The sequence below is a fragment of the Genypterus blacodes genome, unplaced genomic scaffold, assembly GCF_046128005.1.
Source record: "Genypterus blacodes isolate CSIRO-AG114 ecotype Tasmania unplaced genomic scaffold, CSIRO-AGI_Gbla_v1 ptg000040l_1, whole genome shotgun sequence".
Classification (NCBI taxonomy): domain Eukaryota; kingdom Metazoa; phylum Chordata; class Actinopteri; order Ophidiiformes; family Ophidiidae; genus Genypterus; species Genypterus blacodes.
In genome coordinates, this window is record NW_027466853.1 from 3,030,001 (window position 1) to 3,052,207 (window position 22,207).

The 22,207-nt window shown below is 43.2% G+C and overlaps 4 protein-coding genes across 6 annotated transcripts in view; 3 read left to right on the forward strand and 1 right to left on the reverse strand.

The window, feature by feature from the left end:
- tax1bp1b (Tax1 (human T-cell leukemia virus type I) binding protein 1b) overlaps positions 1-1,206 on the reverse strand; it is a 13,964-nt gene extending 12,758 nt beyond the window's left edge. For all 3 annotated transcript variants that reach the window (XM_076148417.1, XM_076148419.1, XM_076148416.1), the window contains exon 1: positions 1,092-1,206. The gene's annotated coding sequence lies outside the window, so the exon portion shown is untranslated. The remainder of the gene's footprint in view (positions 1-1,091) is intronic.
- A 741-nt stretch (positions 1,207-1,947) lies between these two features.
- Positions 1,948-7,760, forward strand: hibadhb (3-hydroxyisobutyrate dehydrogenase b). The gene is made up of 8 exons (XM_076148534.1): positions 1,948-2,051; positions 2,734-2,894; positions 2,984-3,093; positions 3,165-3,286; positions 6,535-6,668; positions 6,769-6,845; positions 6,938-7,094; positions 7,183-7,760. The coding sequence occupies exons 1-8, from the start codon at positions 1,982-1,984 to the stop codon at positions 7,333-7,335; spliced, it is 984 nt and encodes a 327-aa protein (XP_076004649.1). The 5' UTR covers positions 1,948-1,981; the 3' UTR covers positions 7,336-7,760.
- A 3,481-nt stretch (positions 7,761-11,241) lies between these two features.
- Positions 11,242-12,899, forward strand: hoxa13b (homeobox A13b). The gene is made up of 2 exons (XM_076148536.1): positions 11,242-11,917; positions 12,655-12,899. The coding sequence occupies exons 1-2, from the start codon at positions 11,281-11,283 to the stop codon at positions 12,894-12,896; spliced, it is 879 nt and encodes a 292-aa protein (XP_076004651.1). The 5' UTR covers positions 11,242-11,280; the 3' UTR covers positions 12,897-12,899.
- A 6,180-nt stretch (positions 12,900-19,079) lies between these two features.
- Positions 19,080-21,383, forward strand: hoxa11b (homeobox A11b). Its single transcript, XM_076148530.1, has 2 exons — positions 19,080-19,801; positions 20,649-21,383. The coding sequence occupies exons 1-2, from the start codon at positions 19,210-19,212 to the stop codon at positions 20,876-20,878; spliced, it is 822 nt and encodes a 273-aa protein (XP_076004645.1). The 5' UTR covers positions 19,080-19,209; the 3' UTR covers positions 20,879-21,383.
- The last annotated feature ends 824 nt before the right edge of the window (positions 21,384-22,207 follow it).

The window sequence follows — 22,207 nt, forward strand, 5'->3', positions numbered from 1 at the left end:
TAATTGTTAGTAGTAGTATTTAATGTTATTTACATTTAGATTTAGTTACGTGGTAATAACAGGTGGCACCATCAGTAAGAGGGTTTGTTCTGCGAAAGACTTGATGCTTGCCACAGTGCTCATAAGGAAGTAACCAGCACTTGATGACACTTGCTAAAGGTTAAAGGCTGTTGCTGAACTCATAATCTTCCGCCCTCTTATATTAGGTTCCCATGACTCGCCTCAATGTGCAATATAATAAAACAATACATGGCAAAGCACAAACCTTGCCTATACATTTTTCTGACTATACTTCCCAACATGTTTTTTGTTGTGAAGCTTGTTGAAGTTGAAGTTTAGCCTTTTAAAACAAAATGAAAATCATTTCAAAACGAAGAGTCATCACATCTTGTTTCCTTTTTCAAAAAAAGGTGTCTTTAATCTAAATAAAGCTGGTGAAGTTGTTAAAACCCCAGAAGCAGAGGAGGAGGAGAGGCTTGATGACGTTGACCAAGTTTAACAGCACAGCAGAAACTTGTAAACGACCTCCAAACGACTCTTCCATTTGTTCTGTGTGTCTACCTGGTGAAAATGGGCGGAACACTAAAAATAGATGAACACGGGTTGAGTTTCAGACTTTCCCTCTGGGCCTCAGCTGAGCGACATGTTCAGGCCTTTGACAGTATCAACTATCTGTCAGGGCCAATTCACGCGTCCATGTCATCTTCAACAAATGAGGCTCAATAATACGAGGCTACGTTTAAAATCTGTGCAAAGTTAACGGTGATCGATTAAACGCGGCCCATAATAACAGCTGGCTAACCCATTTAGCTAGCCACATGCTAACTCCAGCTGCATAATTACATAAACTATGGCACACATGAGTATTTGATAGCCATGTTTCAGCCACAGCGTGAAAGTTAACTTTAGTAAGTCTGGTATCTTAGTGTCAATATAAATATCCTTCCCTAACGACGACATGGTTAGCTAGCGGTGCTAACAGAGCTAGCTGGCTGGCTTTCGAGACAATTCGAAAACAAAAGTTATGCAGACTGAATGTTAATCGTCAGTGACAATATAACTCAAATTCATATAATAAATAATAATCATACCCAGTAGCCATGTTGAAGGGCGACAGAAAACAAATCGTATGATTAAAAACAATTGTTGACGCAGTTCAGTGATCTGCCGTGCACACTTCCTGGAATAACACAATACTACGTCACATCCGGGAAAGGACACTCGGGAATTCCACACGCCTCAGTGTGAAACACAAAGATATTGATTAATGTCAAGCGCAACATGTGACACGATTTCCCAATACCCATGTGTCATATCCAATATGAGCCACCCGCATATTGAGCTCATAGGTTCGATGACTTTGGCCTCTTTTTCCTCATATTTCCTCATTAAACTCGATCATCTTCAATCATCTCCATCCAAGTTTGATCATTTACAGATTTACAGACGAGTTTGAAATATAAAGAACACGTCAAATACCACAAATATCACACGAATTTAAATAAAAATACATTAATAATACCACGAGAACAACAATAATCCTATATTATAATATTTTATAATATATTATTGTGTATTATATATATAATGATAATAATCTGATTACAATCATTATATTACTATAATTTATTTTTTTCACACACATTTCCACGTATGAATGCTGCATTGTATCCTACCTTTCGTCAGATTTTAACACAGAAGTTACCACGGTTTGTCCCTAACAAACGCATTAACAGAGGGACGTTGGCATTGTTTGGAAAAAAATATTTTTGGCACACCATCAGCTGGAACTGTATGTCTGTCAGAACGCAAATAGAACAAATAAGTAAATAATGAAGGCGAAAAGGATATCAAGTAAATCCCTCCCTCTCAGCTGATTGGTTGAATTGGGAGGCCGAATCTCTCACCTGATTGGAGGAGATATCTGTCATCAACGTACACGTCGCCGTTACATCATACGTAAGGTCAAGCGCGAAGAAGCATGGCCGCTGTGCTGAAGTGTTCTCGGTGGTTGGTCGGAAGGTGTTACAGGCATGTTGACTTTGCTAGTGGTAAGAATAATTTAGATCGGACACATGCACGTTGTTCTGCTTTAACTTCAGACCGAGTGAGGCGCTGAAACGCCCGCTGCGGTGTGTCGCGTTGAACAAGTTTTTTGGCCATTCTGCTTAGTTGTCCACCACAGGATTAATTTCACAACTTGCTGGCTAATAGTCTCGTCCTTGTTTCTATCCTATCTTACTCTCTGCCTGCTAACAAACATTATGTATCTTGTCTTATTGTGTGTTACTCTTTGCATCGTGTACGTGAAGCTGTGTTCTGCGCAGCCTGCCAATCTAACACAGATGAAAAGAAATGATTACGGATCAAATTTAAACATGGATTCTGCACATTTACAGAGCGTTTTGTTTGTTTTAAAGAATTGCATCTTCAAAGTTCCAAACATAGTAATGTAAATGTCCACATACATCTTTATAATTCAAAAGGGTGTCACTGTAATTTTCACTTATCAATGTTTACTAAGAAAGTAAACATTGATATGGTTTAGGTGTTATTACTTTCAACCTGAAGGGCAAATGCATTTGAATCGCAAGAAGAGCTCAAGCCTAAAGGTCAAACGGAAATGTGAGGATCATACATTGGACTTTAGGGACTTAACACATTTGTCACCATTTGTTGGAATTTTATTCAGATGAATTGGTTTTTGGTGCTCACTGATCTGTCATTTTGTAGTCTCCACAAGGTCTATGGCCTCGAAGACACAGGTGGGCTTTATTGGCCTCGGCAACATGGGGAACCCGATGGCTAAGAACCTGCTGAAGCATGGATACCCTGTCATTGCCACCGACGTCTTCCCGGAGTCCTGCAAGGAACTACAAGAACTCGGTGCCCAGGTGGGAAAGTAGCGTATACAGTCTTATTTCATTTTGAAACCAGTTCTCCCCTGACCTGTGCGTGCATGCGTGTTTGTGTGTGGTCTCAGATTGTGGATAGTCCTGCCGATGTTGCCGACAAGGCGGATCGCATCATCACCATGCTCCCTTCCAGCCCCAATGTCATAGACGTGTACACGGGACCCAGTGGAATTCTGAAGTATGTTTCACCTTCTCTTATCCTCTGTATTGGACTACCAATTCTTCTAAATCCTTTGCTTGACTCAGCAGGAAAGTGAAGAAAGGCTCACTCCTCATCGACTCCAGCACCATCGACCCGGCAGTGTCCAAAGAGATGGCGCTCGCTGTGGAGAAGATGGGGGCGGTCTTTATGGATGCACCTGTGTCAGGAGGTGAACTTGAACCTTGAATCTCAGATTATATTTTTTTGATATATCGTAACACATTCATCAACTGTGCATACAAATACAATCAATGGTGGCACTTCTTGGGCAAATGAGACGACAGCATTTAATTTAGGGATTCTAAGGATGATCCTACTCTTATAGTATCACTTATAGTTTTACATACTTTGTTTGTACTTCACTTTGCTCTCTTTTCCTCCATCACCGCTCACTTACTTCACATCTACTCTGTACTTGGTGTGTAGAATGTTCACACAGACAGAAATAATAGCACTGTGTAGTTTGCTGAATATACATAGCGTGTTGTGTAATCATAGCATGAGGTGAGTAGATCAGAGGTCTCCAACCTTTTTTCCTCAAAATAAAGGTGTCGGAGAGCTACTCATGTTTCACATTACATTAAATCACTAGTAACATTTATTCACATGGCTGATTCTCCACCCAAACCAGCGGAATAAGTGTCTTTTGTGTGAATTTGAATGATTTGCAAAATGTTGATATCCAACACAAACATTTTGTATCATCAAGCACTTTAATAAAATTAAATTAAGTTTATTCTATATATATAATCATGTGTCAAGCTCACACTAATAAATTCACATCATATTAATCTCTATCACTATACCTTTGATATTTCACATTTTCTGTCTGTCCACATATCACTGTCACAATTTCCCTTCACATTTCCTGTAATTCTAGGAATTCCCTGTAGTTCCCATTTCATCTGTATTCACATGCATTCAGATTCTATTCTGATGTTAGTGAGATGACAAACAGTGTGTGGTGTCTGCTGGAGTGTATCTCTTATGGAGCTGCTTTACCGTCTCTGTTCTTAGCCTTAGCTGTCGGAAAGTCCGTAAGAAGTTGCTGTGTGCTGGACAGATGCGCTTGCACCGCAAATGAGACACACACACACTTTAATTCCTCATGAAAATAATATATTTTGTGCCTTTTTATTGGGGCTATTTTCTGTGGTCATTGTCAAATCCGTTGGCGCTTGCTAGCCTGCTAACATCGCCTCATGTTATGGTATCACCGATGTAAACAAACTTGACAGCAGCTTCATTTGTTGGACTGACAGTTGATTGGCTTATCATTTTGTGACAGAAGGGGGTGGGATGTCTATGAATTTGATTGGATAGAAAAATAGATAAAAACAGGTTTACCAAGTGCGTGTTGTCAAATGTATGTATTCTATGAACCTTTAGCGAGCTACTCATAAACGGGTGGAGAGCTACTGGTAGCTCGCAAGCGGTGTGTTAAGAGACCCTGTGTCTGTCGCCTCGCTGTCTAGGGGGTCCACTCAGAAACAGTTTCTTTGAACTTGTGGCCCCCTTTACGTCAGGACGGGCTCTTCTCTTTGTATTGAATTTGGTCCATTTTACGACGCTTTAGCAATGATTTATACGCTTCCGTCCCATGGCAGTGCATGTGGACTAAGGCCGTCCTGCTTTTTTTATGAACCTTCTCGATGTGCAGTTGACAGTGTAAAAACGGTGGCGTTCTCAAAGAACAAATGTTTTTCTTCAGGACAGAAATGCCTGTCTGGGGGGGAAAAAAACAAAACTTCTTCACCTCCTTCATACTCTTATGTAATTAGACAGTAGAGCCCCACGTCTCCTTTTGATGGGGGGAGGGGCATCAATGCTCCTCCGCTTTTACGTTCTGTCATTCCTGCTTCTGCTCGTGACTTTTCAAATGCTTCGGCAAGGTTTTGGCTGCTGCACAGTTGAGAGAGAGGAATGATTTTTATTGGAGAAACCCTATAACCCTGCATCTCTGACCAGGCTGGGCACTGAATATGTCCGTTGGACTCGTCGGATCTGCAGTGGCAGACGTGTGCTCCCCTTCCAGGCAGGAACCTCCTCTGTAGTGGCTGTTGAATGGTCTGAATTTGTGGGATGTGTTTTTGCAGCTCTTTTGTCGTTTTGTCGCCATGGAGGTACGTCATGCTTTGCCAATTTAAGACTGAGGCAAGATGTTCCTGCTCCTCAGCCTTTAAATTCAGCCGTGGATGAAGAGACTGTAGCCAGGTCCCATCAGAGGCCAAAACACTCTTAATACGGAATCCAAAATTTAACAAAAAGAAATTAACAATGTAAAAAGCATTGATGTGGTAAAGTTACATCTTTATTTGTACATGTATGCAAAAATGTATTCAACTATAGCTGTGTGCGTACGCTGTAGCAACACATGCACAGCAGAATTCCGTGTTAGTGCTGCATTCACGGCATCGCAGAGTTCACAAGTTACACACATGTTAGTTTTAGACTCTCTGGATCACAGCGATGGACCATTCAGCCAGTTTGGTCACAATGTAACATAAACCTCTCATTAGTTTGGCCTAAATGAGTGTTACACCATTTAATTTTTCATTGATATCGGGAGTTAAAGGTGTCAGAGGTGAGTTAACTGTCATCCATGTTCAAGCTGTTTTCTACCTGCTTCTTGGAAGAAAACGGGGGTCCTGTGTTTTATCGCCACATTCTGTGCCACTGTGGGTTTAAATGGAGGTTATTTGATCTTTTTTGCAGAAGAATGATATTTTATACATCCTCTTGAATGCACTTAAATGTGACCTGCAGATCAAATATCGGCTTTCACAGTTGTACGTGCCACAGTTCTTTGCTTTGTTGGTGTTTTTTTTTTGTGTTTTAAGAAGCATTTTATTGAAAGCTTTGCATCAATCTGACTTTTGTATCATGAAGCTGGAATTTGTGTTTTGTTCCATCTAACCTGCAACACTCAGCAGCCTTCACTTTCAGGGATGCCACATGGGCCTCCTGACACAAGGTGACATCACTTTTAATCCCATATGAGCCAATAAGCAAACAATGAGGTCCTCCACAGCACATCTAAAGACAACAAGGCTTTGGGCCCAAGCACCTCTTGAAATGTGTTTGTATCATATATGTGACATCGTGTCATATTTATGTGAAAGCACATCATTCTTTTGATAAACACTAAATCATTTGTAAAACATTAGTTTCAGTGAATTTAACACCAAGTTCACACGTCTTTCCACAGCCCAAAAGCATGAAATACATTAATAACACTGAACGAGTTTTAAACCTTCAAACAAAATGCGTGTCTGTACATTTCTAGTAAAGACAAAATTTGACCGCATCCAATTATTATTTGTTTAGTTTTACCCACTTCTCTCTTCCAGCGGTCACTGATGGCTGACGCTCTAACGCCGTCCGCAGCATGTAAACGTGACTTCCTTCCTTTCCCAGGTGTGGGCGCCGCCAGATCAGCCAAGCTGACGTTTATGGTCGGGGGAGCAGAGGAGGAATTTACTGCAGCCCAGGAGCTACTCAGCTGCATGGGGGCCAACGTGGTGTATTGCGGTCAGGTCGGAACCGGACAGGTATAAGCGCGCGCGCACACACACACTGATACGATCGCGTCGTTGGATAATAGAGCAAGATCTGCTACTAATTGACGCCGTTTGTGTTATTTTGTTTCAGGCTGCTAAGATCTGTAACAATATGCTTCTAGCCATCGGAATGATCGGCACCGCAGAGACCATGAATCTGGGAATCAGGTGGATCTTTCTCACTCCCAAATGCCAGGAATCCTGAGCGTTTAATGTGTACACGAAGCAGCTGAGTAACGTCTCTATATCTTCACTCTTAGGCTCGGATTGGAGCCCAAACTGCTGGCCAAGATTCTGAACATGAGTTCTGGGCGGTGCTGGTCCAGTGACACCTACAACCCTGTGCCAGGAGTCATGGAGGGCGTCCCCTCCGCCAACAACTACCAAGGAGGCTTTGGCACCCAGCTGATGGCAAAGGTGTGTGTGCGTGTGCGTGCGCGTGCGCGTGCGTGTGTGTGTGAGAGAGAAATAAATGTAATGTTGGGCTCTGTCTGGTCTCCTCCAGGATCTGGGCCTGGCACAGAACACAGCCACCAATACAAAGACTCCTGTCCCTCTCGGCTCCATGGCCCATCAGCTGTACCGCATGATGTGCGCGCGTGGTTACGCTGCCAAAGACTTCTCCTCCGTGTTCCAGTTCCTGCGTGAGGAGGAGTAAAACCAACCCGGCCCTCAGTCCCTCCAGGCCTTGCCCAAACCGCAGGGACTGAGTGTGTATAGGGAGGACATTTGTGTTGTCCTTGTGAAGGAGAGGACGCACTGTGACAAAGCTTGTGAATGCCTCTCGGCAACTGGAACCCTGTTTCCTGTGTGATCTTGCCTTCTCTTTTAAAGCAACACTCCATCACGGTTTTGGAGGAAAATGAATTATCAGAAGATGTTAAGGTGTGTGTGTGTGTAATCGTCGATGCTAAAATGCTGATGATGTCTCTACATACAGTATATCGGTCGATTGTTTCATTCCTTATTGTTTGTGGGCTTGTTTCTCTTGACATTGGAATTGTTACTTAGAGCGTCTTATCCTCATTGGAAATCTGGTAATAAAAGGAATATGTGATGTATGAAGCTTTGATTAATTTCATGCACTTGCCGAAATTTGGTATTTTGTTTGTCAAAACACTGGGAGATTTGGACAGCCTAAACAAATAATTTTGTCAAATGACAGGCCAATAAGAATGATTCTGATTCAAATGGATCTGGGTGAAGATCGCTTAAATTAAATAATTGAAGTTAGTTGAGACAACCATCAGACATAATTAACGATAGTTTTGTGTTCTATCATGCAGTAGGATGGAGCTGAGTAACAAACCTCTGGGCTGCTGCAGAGACACTGGAGGCCAAACTGCATGATGATTCAATGTGAGAGGCTGGATTTACTCCGAGGTGCTTGAACCTAAGGCCTGGTGTCCTGTAAATCTACAATGATGCTTAGATTTGACATCCATCCTTTAATTCTCACACTTTTTATTTCATTAGGACTCGTGAAAATTACTTAAACTTCAACCTGAAATTGACTCTGAGAACTAAGGATTTTGATTCGTATCATAAAACCTCCTGTGAATATAAATTGGATAATTCGATTCAGGTTTTTGTTTAGTCCCCTAATTATAACTTGCTCCTGTGCAGATTCCAGTCAAGGTTTGATGGCTCCAGTCCGGCTGTGTGACGGTCCAGGTATTTGGCGCTCCTGCGTGCATGGGCCCCACCAATCCCCATGGTCCGCCCCTGATGAGAGAGTGTTGATATCAGACATTCTCTTTTAGCTCACTTCTCATGTTGTTTCTCCTCCTCCTCCATCCAGTTTGGCTCTGCGTTCCCTCGACAGGCGCGGAGCAGGGGGCGGCTCGTCTCTGATCTCAGCCAGCCACAGAGAGGCAGGAGGGGGCCGGGATACCAGAGGTCACGCCGATCACAAGACAAACTCATAAAAAGTCCATTAAGCTGCAGACTGAGAGCTGCGTTGTCACGGACTTGGCAGGTCCCGCAAACACACGGAGTCAGAAACGCTCAGTCGAGTGCTGCTGCGAGTCCTAGCTCGAGTCCTGATCCTGTAGTGGAGAGGCGGGTGTGTATGATGCCTCCTATATTCTAAAGTATCACATCTACTCCTACAAGATGTCGGGTTAATGTTTACAACTCAGTGCTGAATAGTTCTAAATCCAAATCTAGTCGATCTGCTTTAGTTTGTTCCACATTGAGACTTTTGCGGCAGATCTACGCTACTTTAAAGCCCAAATTCCCTTATTTTCCAAAGAACAAAGGAACTTTTCTTCTTCTGCCTTTTCTTCCAACAGACCAACTGTCGACACATCAACACAACACACCGCAAATATCAATTTTGGACTATTTGAACAGCAACTACATCATCTATGTTTAACCGTCTAGGTCAATTTATGATGTGGCCAGAAGTCTGATCATGTTGATCTTAAATTAAGGTGGTACTTCACTTTTATGCTCACAAATAGAATCAGAATAGAATCGAATCCGTTTCTATACTATAACTATAACGGAGTAAAAGAGCGAATTTGAATTCAATCAACCGTCATTTCTTCAATTGACTTGAGTGTCGTGTGTGTGTGAGAGAGAGACATCAAAAGTTGAACAAAACTTCATGCAGTGCGCGCGCGCGATCCATTTTCAGTGGAAGTTTGGACCAGAAAAAGTCATACAGAGTATTAAGATATGAACTCATTTCGCCTTAAATGCTGTGAGAGCAAGAGCAAGAGCAAGAGGCTGTGAATTGTCCAGCGCTCTCTCAAACACACACACAACCCACCCTCACAAACACAACCTCGGCCTACTGTGGCTTTTTTATTCCCGCTTTTTCTTTTTCCTTTCTTTTACCATAAACGCAATTAAATAGTGTTGACATGAATGAAACATCTCTGTTGGTTTTGACCTTTATTGACATGAAAACGGTCTCCGAATAAAAGACAAATATCCCCACTGACGTAAACCCATACTATAGTGTGATAAACGTTTCCTCGGCTTGTAGATGTGTATATTTCTCACGAGGTCGTAAAGGTTTAGCTGCTCTAAAGGTGACGAACCGCTGAAATAAATCAGGTGTCATTTTACCTGAATAAACTGGAGCGGAGGGAACAAACGGAAACAACACGCTTCCAATTCTATGCGTCACCGCAGGATCGGGATGCGGGATTAGATCTTTTATCTTAAACTCGAGTCCTAAAGAGAGATGATCTGTCACACAGACGCGTCAAAGCAACATGAGGAATAGCTCTGTGTTAAGTTAAGTTCTTGTTCGAAATTTTTGTTCTTATGTTCAAATAATTTCTCTACATTTTATTTAGATTTTAAATTGAAGGAAGCAAATGTTCTCTTTATTACTTTGAAACTGATTTACATGGAGAGGAACGATGTCTTGTATAAATTGAGCACTTTGGCGGTGAATCTTTTTCTCTGCTGGCTTTTCTGGCATCATGCTTGTCCAGACTACAAGTTTCAACTTGACCTTGGCCTCCAGCCGCTTCAGCCACTCCAGCCCGGCTGGAAACCACCGCTGCCTATTTCCCTCAGGGTCTTCGAAAAAGGTTAAACAACAACAATAATAATAATAATACAACCTTCTTTCTTTCACTGTATCTCTCGCTCCTTTCCCCCCTCGTTCTGTATAAACAACGATCTCCAAAATGTCCTATGCCTGTTTGCGCACTGTCATGTAAAAATAGTTACGAAACCAGCGCGGCTGGTTTTAACGTAGAAGAAAAATATTTCAAACAAACGGGGGCTAACCTTTGGCTAAATCCTGGACGCTGATCTGGCCTTTTCACTGACGCATCGCCGGGTGAAATGCACACTTTCCACAACGACGTTTGTTAATGACGATATGCGCACTTCCAACTGTAAATCTACAGAATATCTTGTTGCTTATTTGTGCAATGCCTCTCTCTCTCTCTCTCTCTCTCTCTCTCTCTCTCTCTCTCTCTCTCTCTCTCTCTCTCTCTCTCTCTCTCTCTCTCTCTCTCGCTCTCTCTCTCTCTCTCTCTGTGCCATTACGCCAAAAGCTTCCCTTTAATCTAATCAGTAATTTTAAGAGCATGTTGGCTTGGTTTTGGTGTGTGACTCCAGGCACACGGAGTAACGAGCTCATGCTTCCGTGCCAGTTTCTTTTAAAATTAAGTCGAGTTTCATTTGAATTCGCATAAGCGAACTCGTCCTTTTTTTACTCCCAGTGTGTCTGCTGGCGCTGTTGGAGACGGCGTGCGTAATTGCGCATCCATCATGCATCAGTTTTCCAAATGTTTACATATAGTAAATAAATCTTGTGGTGATGTCACTCAGAGGAGGCAGCTGGACATACGGCGACATCCAGGTGGGATATGAGCAGGAATTACGTTAAGAGAAAAATTTAATTGAATTGGAGCAAAGCTGTAATGCCTCCGAGCGCGCGCTTGATCTGCACTATCTGCTGTCTAGACTTCGGATCGTCTCCTTTGCATATCACGTGCTCGGCCTTGGCCAATAACCTCGCGATCTTTACTCACTCGGGCATGCTGCTATCGTTACTCTGCCCGAGTCCCTATCTACTCTCAGTCGGGTGGGTTTGGAAAAAGAGCCCGGGCGTCTCGATGCGGGCCAGGCTATGACCGCCTCACTGCTGCTCCACTCGCACTGGGTCGACCCGGTGATGTTCCTCTACGACAGCAGCCTGGAGGAGAGAAGCAAGAACATGGAGGGTTTTACCGGAGGCAATTTTGCCGCGAACCAGTGCAGGAATCTATTAGCGCATCCGACCTCGCTGGCTCCGAGCAGCACCTACGCGGCTAGCGAGGTGCAAGTCTCCGGCATGGGGGAGCCTGGCAAACAATGCAGCCCCTGTTCCGCCACCCAGAGCTCGCCCAACGCGTCTCTGCCTTACGGATACTTTGGCAGCAGCTATTACCCGTGTCGGATGTCACACGGCGGCGTCAAGACCCGCGCGCAACCCTCCGGCTATGGCGACAAGTACATGGACCCGTCGGTCCCCAGTGAGGAGTTCTCTAGCAGGGCCAAGGAGTTCGCCTTCTACCAGGGCTACTCCCCGGCCCCCTACCAGGCCGGGTACTTGGACGTCCCGGTGGTTCCTGCAGCCCTAAGCGCCCCCCCGGAGCCCCGACACGAGTCTCTGCTGCCCATGGAGCCCTACCAGCCCTGGGCCATCACCAATGCCTGGGGCGGGCAGGTTTACTGTGCCAAGGAGCAGCCACAGTCTAACCCGCTGTGGAAAACGTCCTTACAGGGTAAAAATGGGCATTATGGGCACCTCACAACGCAAATGTATACATGTAAATGTGTGACTGCACAGGGGCGCACTAAGGGGGGCTGTGCGCCCCAGTGCGAGCAAGTACTGGGCTCATTTTCTCAGCCTTTTCACAGGAACATATTATTTTTCCGCATAAAATATGTGATAAAGATGGGGAAAAATTGGCCTTCCCAAAAAACTCAAAAATTCCCAACGTGGTCAGGTCTATTAAAACAACAAATACATCTAATTAATTTTATTTATTATTCAGTAGTGTTTTATAAGGATTATTTGAAATACAGATATATATTCAGAATATATTTTTGTTTTTTGATCAAGCAAATTTGAGCTAAATTCACACAAAAGTTAACACCTTTAAACACTTTTTAAACATATCTGCTTCATGTGTGTGTTTCAGAGCAGGTTTGGATCATTTTCACTTCAGTCTGAAATCAAAGCACATGGAGACATAATTGTAGATTGATCATAAGTGCAAGGGGCCCTTTTTAGCTGGAGGGCCTGTAGTCAAACGCTTCTTCCTTTGGCTTGTAATTAAGTCCGCCCCTGATTTCACATTTGCACAATTCCTCTGCCTGAACACAAATATGCGTGCAGAAGCTCGTATACTCGCACCGCACAAAAATTCCCGTCAAACAAGCAGAAAATGCAGGAATTATATATGTTGATTTGCTTCCAAACTGTCTGATGTTGTTGCTGCTTTTGTGTTTTTTCAAGACTCCAGATCTGCTGGAGGAGACAGCTCCATCCGTCGCGGGAGGAAGAAGCGCGTCCCGTACACGAAGGTGCAGCTGAAGGAGCTGGAGCGGGAATACGCCACCAACAAGTTCATCACCAAGGACAAGCGAAGAAGGATCAGCGCCCAGACCAGCCTGACGGAGAGACAAGTGACTATCTGGTTCCAGAACAGGCGAGTCAAGGAGAAGAAGGTGGTCAACAAGTTCAAGAGCTCCAGTTAGCCGCGGAGGAGGAGGAGGATGAGGAGGGACGAGACAGAACTTTAATTTATTGTGTAATGAGCGATGTACCGTGGCTGTTTCCGGCCTTCATGTGTCCATCCCCGCGTCTGTAATTGGATCCAGTCTATGCGGCCTGTTGACGTGCGGAGGATCAGAGATACGTATGAACGTGATGGAGCGATATGGATATGGATATGATCAATCAGTCAATCAATCAATCAATCAATCAATTATATTCACCGAACCTTCTGCTTTATTCTTCCCATGTAGTTGATGGAGGAGCAGCAGATAAACTCAGCAGGCTGCAACAGGTTTGCGTCTTCAGGTGTAAACAAACAGTCAGGCTGCGATCCAGCAAAAACTCTTTACTCATGTGATATTTTATAGCGTAATAATGTAATATTTGATATGTATTTTATATATATATATATATATGTGACTTTTGTTCTTTCAGTTCATCAGTGTGAAGATTTCCAGCTGCAGAGCTCAGAAGTTGAATCTTCTATGAGACATAAAAGTTCAACATATATATGTATATATATATATGTATATATATATGTATATACATACATACATACATACATACATACATACATACATACATACATACATACATATGTCTCCTAGTTTATCCTCGGCTAATTTATCCTCTTTGTTTCTTCTTTGGTGCAATTTGAATGGATTTTGATTAATCTAAATTCTGATCTAATATATTGACACAGGTCGATATTCACAGTTTCATCCCTGCCTCGAAAATTCACACATTCAAGTAAACCGTATTCCGAATTAATAAGCATCGAATCCAGCGTGAAGACATGACGACATATAAGCACATGTCCTCTATATAAGGACACGTCTTCTCCACGTTGCATCAGAGTGCAACCCGCCTGTCCGCAGGCAGACCTATGCAATAGTTTCACAATAAAGTATAACACACGCACGCATGCTTGTTAGCATGTACACACACACACACACACACACATACACACACACACACACACACACACACACACACACACACACACACACACACACGCACACACACCAGGCTGACTGCGAGTTAATTGCCAATAACAGTTTGAGAGATGCAGTGTTAGTAGATTATCATGATATTTTTTTATCAATCAGTAATTCTTAATCATCGATTAAGAATTGACCTTAACAGGGACTCGAGTGGTGTAATTGAAAATGCAACGTCCCCTTAAAACAAAGTTAAGATTATCTTAACCATGAACTCTCTGTGTGGGTGTATGAGGGTTAGGGGGGGTGGGGGGGTCTGATGTTGACATCTAGTGGCAAGTTTTTACAAGTGCAGCGTGTGTGCAGCTTCATGCAGTCAGAGAGAGACAGAGAGAGAGAGCGCCAGGCTTTTACATGTCAACAATTACCAGATAGTCATGACAGATGTACATTTAAACAACAACAAAACGTTCGCCAAAGTGCTGTTAAAGTTTAAAACAAGTCAAAGAAGACCATACAGGGAAATAAAACACAACAAAACAAAAACGGAAAACCTGCAAAAAACCTACATGAAGTTAGATTTTGATTTTGCACAAATTCCGATTTCCCATTAATTATTTTTCCTTTGAAAGAAACCAGATTGTAGATTATAGATATGAGAATATTATACGAGTATTACACAAAACTGTAGGAACGTTAGAACAGTATGATACTGTGGAATTAAAATATATACGAAGACTTATCAGATTATTATTATTATTATTTGTATTTGTATTTGTATTATTATTATTATTATGTTGATTGTGTATTTCTCCTCTTAAATGTACGAATAATTTCGCGTAAATCAAATAACAGTTACTTCAGTTTTCTCCGTTATTCAGTTTCAGTTTTATTCCAGAGACACAAATGTTCCTTATTTACATGCGTCACATTCAATCATGCACGTTTTAGTTCCATTTTCCATTATTGTATATTTCCGTTACCGAAATTTATTCCATTTTCAAAACGATGTTTAAATGTAGAAAATATGTTTGCGGGTCACAATTCGCTTTGTGGTAGAATAAAGAAAAATAAAGCATATAGACTGTAGAGGCTCACTTTGATCCTGCGGATTTCTTCTCTTCTTTTCTTCATCCAGACTGTTTTTGTTTGCGATCGACTCGTTTTTTCATTCGTCATTTGTCCCAACATAATTCAGACTGAAAGAGAAAAGTAGTTTGTATTCAATCAAAGTAAATCGAAGCAAGCACATATTGTGTAAAATATGTAAAAGAGTATTAGTGCGCATTCGTATATGATCACTAACGTCAAAAAATAGCGCCGCAGAATACGAACAAACACGCTTCGTTAACTAAACCTATAATTGAATAAAGATCTAGTTCAGATCGATGTGCCAAATATTCACGATTAAATCACAAAAAATGTCAGATTTTCCCAAATTAAATAGCGGCTTCGCTGTGCTTACACGCTTAACGTCAAAACCGGCAGGTTGCTAGTTGCTAGCTACAGTATCGACACAAAATCCGTTGGCACCATTCACGTAGAACTGCAGGCCGGTTTAACACCAGATTCGGCGTCTTGCCCGAGGGCACAGTAGGCGAGCAGAGGGAACAACTGCGTGTGTGTTGAAGTTAACTGAAGCAGGGGATTTCGTGTGTAAATCTATTTTGATATGAGTGTGTGTGTGTGTGTGTGTGTGTGTGTGTGTGTGTGTGTGTGTGTACGTCTACGTGCGTGCGTGCGTGTGTGTGTGTGTGTGTGTGTTACGGTGGAGTTCAGTTCTGTTCTTGACTGTGCTGTCTCCTCATCCTCAGTGTTCACCGCGCCCCCTGACAACAGATGGAGGTACTGCTGTGTACACAGACAGGCATGAATGTGGCAGCAGGCTGCTTATGGTCACCAATGGTATCGTTGTTTAATATCAGTCTGAACTGGGATTATAGTGAATTCCGTATTTTATTTTTTGCAGAATGTAAATGGGTGATACAATAACAACGACTCCAATCTGAATCAGTCATGGATGAAAACAATACAGGCTGGTACTTTTCACTGGCGTCATCGTTTCCTGGCACTGCAAGTACAGGTGTGTGTGTGTGTGTGTGTGTATGTGTGTGTGTGTGTGTGTGTGTGTGTGTGTGTGTGTGTGTGTGTGTGTGTGTGTGTGTGTGTGCGTGCGTGCGTGCGTGCGTGCGTGCGTGCGTGCGTGCGTGTCAGACATAAAGAGTAGAACAAAACTTCATACAGTGTGCTTCAGACCAGATCAGAATATTCCTCGATTACAAACAATCCGAAGTCAATTAAACTAAAGGGTCTTACGGTGGAGCTGGTGACTATAAAAGCAGCATAAGTACAAATAAACACACCGGCATCTCAACATCAGGTTCTTCTTCCTCTGTGATGAGTTTTGAAGCCATAATAGGATTCCTAATTTTTCAAATTTAACATTTTAATTAATCTTTGAAATGAAAAGATAAAGGATAAAGGAAAAAAAAGGCAGGCACATGATTCATAAGAGATTGATTATTGATTTAATCATACATGAAAGTTGCTGTTTCACATGAAACACTTGAGATGAGAAACAGGCAACAAAAAAAACATTAAAAGTGGAATGAGGTCGCATGCGAAGCCTCACCTCCTTCCTTCCTTCTCCCAGAGTACACCACTTCCGGTCAAGTCTCCCCCTTCTCACACGCCTCCGTATAATTTTTATTCGCAAAGGCAGCATGGTGTTTTTAGTTGTTGTCTTTTCCCTGCAGTTTGATGCCATTGATATAGATTTGTTTTGCTTGCTAGAATCGTTTGACTCGTTCACGTCGCAGAGTGAAACCAGTGAACACATCAAACAGCTTTGTGTGATGGTTTATCAAATCAGAGCGCATGGTTCGTGCGAAAATTATCCTAAATGATCTCTGACAAATAACAGTTATAGACGAACAATTACAAATACGTTTCGGTGCTGCCTATTAATGTGGATTCGTGTTTCATGTTTGTGTTTCTCACATTCTTAAAAACAAGTATTTCTGTTCAATTCTACCATTTTATTCCGCAAGATCATTTGAGAGGCCAAATACATTTAGAAACGTAGTGAATTATTATAAATACGTATTTCTGATTTCTGAATATGTGAATTGTTGACATGAGTGAACACATTAAAAGTAACGCAAGTGGAGCGAAATGTCACGTGGGTGTTTCTGCAAGTTTTCTGAAACTGTAATTATGTCTAATCTGGGCTGTACATATTGAGCTTTGACTTTTTTGATTCCTTTTTGAATCCTTTTTATGGAAGCTTTGACATTGATAACAAAATAATGATGAAATTAATCAATCTAAGCAGTTGTTGGTTGAGTTTCCTCCGTAGAGGCTCAGTCGGGCTGCGGGCCTGCTGTCATGGCGGCCTGACTCACTGAGCTTTTTATTTATGGTTTCTTGTATTCAACAGCAGCATAACTTGCAAACGGAGGGGTTAAATATGCACCTATGGGTGCGCAGCTTCACTCTGCTTGGTGAGTTAGTTATGCACCTTAAGTCGAAAATGAGAAATAAAGGCAACGCCCATTTGCAGTTTTTTCTAATAATCTTTGAAAATCTCAATATAACCGCGCCCCCTCCTTCAGCCACATGACTGTTTATAATTTTTTCATTTTGCACATCCTGAATGTTGTGTTTGTCCTATTTTTGCCTGTATGCATGTAGAGTGTGTTTGTATTCACTCTGCAGCTCTTACAGTCATTCACTAATGTTTTCCATTTAGATCATGAAACACATGTTGTAATGTTATTGTTTGGCTTCCAATAAAAGCGTGAATTCACTATAGAAATCGTTTCAAATCGTTTTCTGGGAGTCACTTTTCCTCCTTTCCTCCTTTAACTCTCTTACACATACACACACACACACACACACACACTCTCTCTCTCTTTCTCACACACACACATACACGCACACGCGCGCGCGCGCGCGCACACACACACACACACACACACACACACACACACGAATTTGGAATTCTAATTCAATCTGTCCCCATTAGGCTGTTTTCTGGCTTTGCGTCACCACCGGCCTGGAAGAAGAAGAAGATACTTTATTGTTGTGTTGTTATGCACTTTCGTTTCTTCCTGAGCACTGCTACAGCCTCCAGCCTGCAGGATGGAACGGAATGGAACCGACACACACAAGCAGGAGGAGTCAAAGATAACGTCACATGACGCACGTGTTTGACGCTTCACGCTTATCGCACGGAGCTTTAACCCTGCACTTGTTTACACTCTCGCCTCTTATATCTTACGTCTTTGATGCCTAGGAGGTGGTTTTGGTCTCCACAGTTGTAGTCCAGTGTGGTAGACCAAAGCTGGAATCCCTTTAACAAAATACATTTATTGTTCATATCCTATTAGCGCCTGAGTGCTTGCATTTAACCATAAACACCCTTTATGTGAAGTGTGTCATTTCTTCACGCCAAATGCAGATTTAACTATTTAAATGCTCTCTAATACCATTCTGGGCTGTGCTAGCATCAGGCATCCTGAAAACACACTCTCTCTCTCACACACACACACACACACACACACACACACACACACACACACACACACACACACACACACACACACACACACACACACACACACGGTCAAAGCAGTCAAACTGGACTGGTGCTTCCAAACAGTTGTTGCACCAGACTGATCTAAATATAGCTGAGAGCTAAAGGGATAATACAGAGACGCAAAATCGGAGTAGCCACAAGAAAAGGGCCGCAATATAACTCAAGTCATTACGTTACGTTCAAGTTCTGCCTGCAGCGTCCAACGTTACATGCATATCATAAGGATTCACGTAAACCATCCCAACGCAGGGTTCTGGCGGGTAAATTGCGCATTTGTGCCGCAAAAACGCTCTCACGTGTCCGCAGAGGTTAATGTAAGGGGTCTGTAGGTTTAACAACAACTCAGCCTTTGCATGTTTGTAACATCTTATCTATTTCCCACCCTTATATGGTAATCTATAGAGGGTTAAGACGCTCCTGAAAAAAAGCCCAAACAATCCCGGTCGCTCTGCAAAGTCCGTCCAAACATGCGGCTCCAAAATGCCCTCTCCGTGTTTTTACTTCCCCATACACCCCTGCTTCATAACTCATGACTCTTGACTCGTGTAGCCTACACATCAGCTGAGGCGTAGGCTATCTGTCATTTTGTGCCAGTGGTCACATGGCTTTGGCCCTCTGGAGTGGATAGAGATGGATTCCCCACGTCAGTTTGCACGTCTATGGCTTTCTGCTCCACTCTGCCTCAAAGTGGCTGGAGCTCAGCGCCGCGGAGGAACTATGTGAGGATTATTTGGACGCGTCCAGCAGCAGAACATGGATTTTGATGAGCGGATCTCTGGCTCTAATATGTATTTACCTAGCTGCACTTACTACGTCTCCGGCACGGACTTCTCCGGTTTGCCTCATTATTTAACCCAGAGCCAGACCTCCTGCCCCGTGACTTATTCCTACCAGTCCTCAGCACTACCACAGGTCCCGTCCGTCCGAGATGTGGCGTTCAGGGACTATGGCATCGAAACCTCCAGCAAATGGCACCACGGCAGGGGGAGCCTATCCCACTGCTACGCCGAGGACCTCGCGCACAGGGACGGCTGGACGAGCCCAGCTTCTCGGGGGGGAGAGCTGCTGGTGAAAAACAGCTCCGGGGCCGGCGGACACTCATCCAGCTCGGGCTTCTACGGCGGCGTGGGTAGGAACGGCGTCCTCCCGCAGGCGTTCGACCAGTTTTTCGACGGCGCGTACTGGAGCACAGAGAACACGGGGGCGGCGGCACACGCGGACACGGACAGCAGGCAGACCACCAGAGCGAGCCCCACCACCCCGGCCCCGGGCTCCGACACGGCGGAGAGCTGCAGCCCCAGGTCCTGCTCCGGCCGCAGCGAGGAGAAGCAGAGCAAAGGCGGCAGTGAGTGCAGGCGACGCCGCGCTTTACGCAACAAAGAGCCGAATCCAACGCGTTGCTGTTAAAGCTTTTATGTGCTGTTTTATAAGCACGGAAGGTTTATGGAGGCCTACAGCTTTCCCCTCTAACAAAAACTAAGTTATAAACGACATGATCACGTGTTTGGGTTGAGATTGGCCGTGAAGCATTTTTGTCATTTCGCTCTGGAACAAGAGAAACGAGATACACACTTATTTTATGGCTGAAACTTCTATTCTGAAACATTGAGAGTGAGGCGTTTTTTAATCCGCCCTCGTTCTGATTATGTGTTTACATTAAGTTTGATTTTTATTCACAGGAAAGTTGGAGTTAAAGCTTATTTTATTTATTTATTTGAAATATATATGAATGTAGCATATTTAAAGGTTGAATTATGTTTAAACCCTGGCCATCTTGTAATTTAAAGCGGATTAATTACAATTGCACTTGATTTTAGGGGCTCTGTGTAGACAAATTATGATAATAATTCCCATGAAACTAATAGCTCCTTTATTCCAGTATATTGCCACTATCAAGTCCACGCTTTGTTTATATGCGCTCCTGTAGCCGCAGTGTCAAAGGAAGGAAACACTTGAACTCTAAAGTCAACTGACTTGCATCCCAGTCCAGCTCTCATCGGGTATCGCTTTACTTGGTGTACCCGTTAAATATATAACAGCACAGATGAGGTGAACGGAGCGGCGCTGACCTTTGCTCCTTTGTCTGTATGTATCTGTGTGTGTGTGTGTGTGTGTGTGTGTGTGTGTGTGTGTGTGTGTGTGTGTGTGTGTGTGTGTGTGTCGTCCTTCTTCCCTTCCCTCCATCCTTCCAGGTGGCCAGAGGACGCGCAAGAAGAGGTGTCCGTATTCCAAGTTCCAGATCAGGGAGCTGGAGAGGGAATTCTTCTTCAGCGTTTACATCAACAAGGAGAAGAGGATGCAGCTATCAGGAATGCTCAACCTAACGGACCGCCAAGTTAAAATCTGGTTTCAGAACCGGAGGATGAAGGAGAAAAAACAGAACAGGGACCGTTTACATTACTACACGAATCCTTTGCTGTGAACACGGCAGCAACGACAACAACAGCAGCAGCAGCAGCAGCATAGAGACAATGACAATGGCACAGCCGCTTTACCTGGACAGGACGACACGTTTTAATGTGTCAGACTTCATACAAATTATATACTATTTATAAGCTATTTTCTCACTAAACCGTGTTATTATTATTACGTGTGCTGGTCAGATCGTCCTGGATATTGACCAATTTAAAACATTTGCGTAGTCGTGCAGTAAAAGCCCTTGATGTAGCATGTGTGTGTGTTATCTTCACATGATTCGATGCACACAGAGTCAAAGGGCTCCTGTATTTTCAGAAGGATTTCTCTCCAAATGAATTTTTTAGGGGGTCAATACCCTACATTTTACGCATGCACGTAACCTTATGTGGCCAGACTATTATATTATATAGAACTGTTGGTGTGCCCCCCCTCTCTCTCTGTATGTCTCTTTCTCTTTGTCTCTCTTTCTTTTAATCTTTAAATTTATTGTACAAATACAGCTCAAGATAACTGGAAAAATGAGCTGTGTGTGTTTTGGAGTTACTATAACCTATGTGACATCATTGCCCGTTAGTTGGTTGAACGTTTGAATGCGAGTTTAATATAATAACACCAAACCAAGTCAGTTTCTCCGTCTGCACAAACACGTCACTGAACCCTTTGGCCCCTAAAATTTGGCTCATTTTTCCAACTTTAAACCAAATTACCAACCATAACCAAATACAAGGCGCGCGGCCTTGATAAAAGAGGAAAAGCCCTGGATGGAACTTAACCCCATACTTTGTTTTATACACCAGCACGTGGATGGTATCAGATGCGTGATATATGCGAACCTGTTGCTTTTTATTCCCCCCATGGCTGGAAATAAGAGCTGCAGTTAGAACATGATCTCCATTCAAAAGGCTGCGTGGCAGGGGGCTGGTTTCTGCGGCCTAACATGCTTGTCAGCCTAAGCCAAACAGTCCAGACAGTTGGGATGAATGCGCGCACATTTAGCAGGGTCAGTATGCGCCGAAGAATCCTAGACATTTATCTGCATCGCTGTTCTCACTCCAAACGGCTTATTGTGAGATTTAAAGACGTTTGAAAATCACAACCAAGATGCGTAATTCTCCATCTTTACGCGTCCATTTGACTGCATACTCGTGCAGCTTAAATGACCTGCAATAAGCCAGAAAGGGCCGATGCTCCCAGGAATTCCGCTTTGATTGTCGCACATCCTCCCAGTTGCTCCAGTAACTTGGCCATAAAACGCGGAATCGTCTGGAGCATTTGGAGTTTGGCGCAATAAAGCGTCTGGGCCCAAGGTTATGAACTGTGACTAAGCGGCTGC

Coding starts and splice junctions, on each gene's coding strand:
- hoxa13b (XM_076148536.1), top strand. CDS start 11,281: ATGACCGCCTCACTGCTGCTCCACTCGCACTGGGTCGACCCGGTGATG. Junction 11,918..12,654: donor GTGGAAAACGTCCTTACAGG/GTAAAAATGGGC, acceptor TGTTTTTTCAAG/ACTCCAGATCTGCTGGAGGA.
- hoxa11b (XM_076148530.1), top strand. CDS start 19,210: ATGGATTTTGATGAGCGGATCTCTGGCTCTAATATGTATTTACCTAGC. Junction 19,802..20,648: donor GAAGCAGAGCAAAGGCGGCA/GTGAGTGCAGGC, acceptor CCATCCTTCCAG/GTGGCCAGAGGACGCGCAAG.
- hibadhb (XM_076148534.1), top strand. CDS start 1,982: ATGGCCGCTGTGCTGAAGTGTTCTCGGTGGTTGGTCGGAAGGTGTTAC. Junction 2,052..2,733: donor GCATGTTGACTTTGCTAGTG/GTAAGAATAATT, acceptor GTCATTTTGTAG/TCTCCACAAGGTCTATGGCC. Junction 3,094..3,164: donor GGACCCAGTGGAATTCTGAA/GTATGTTTCACC, acceptor TTGACTCAGCAG/GAAAGTGAAGAAAGGCTCAC.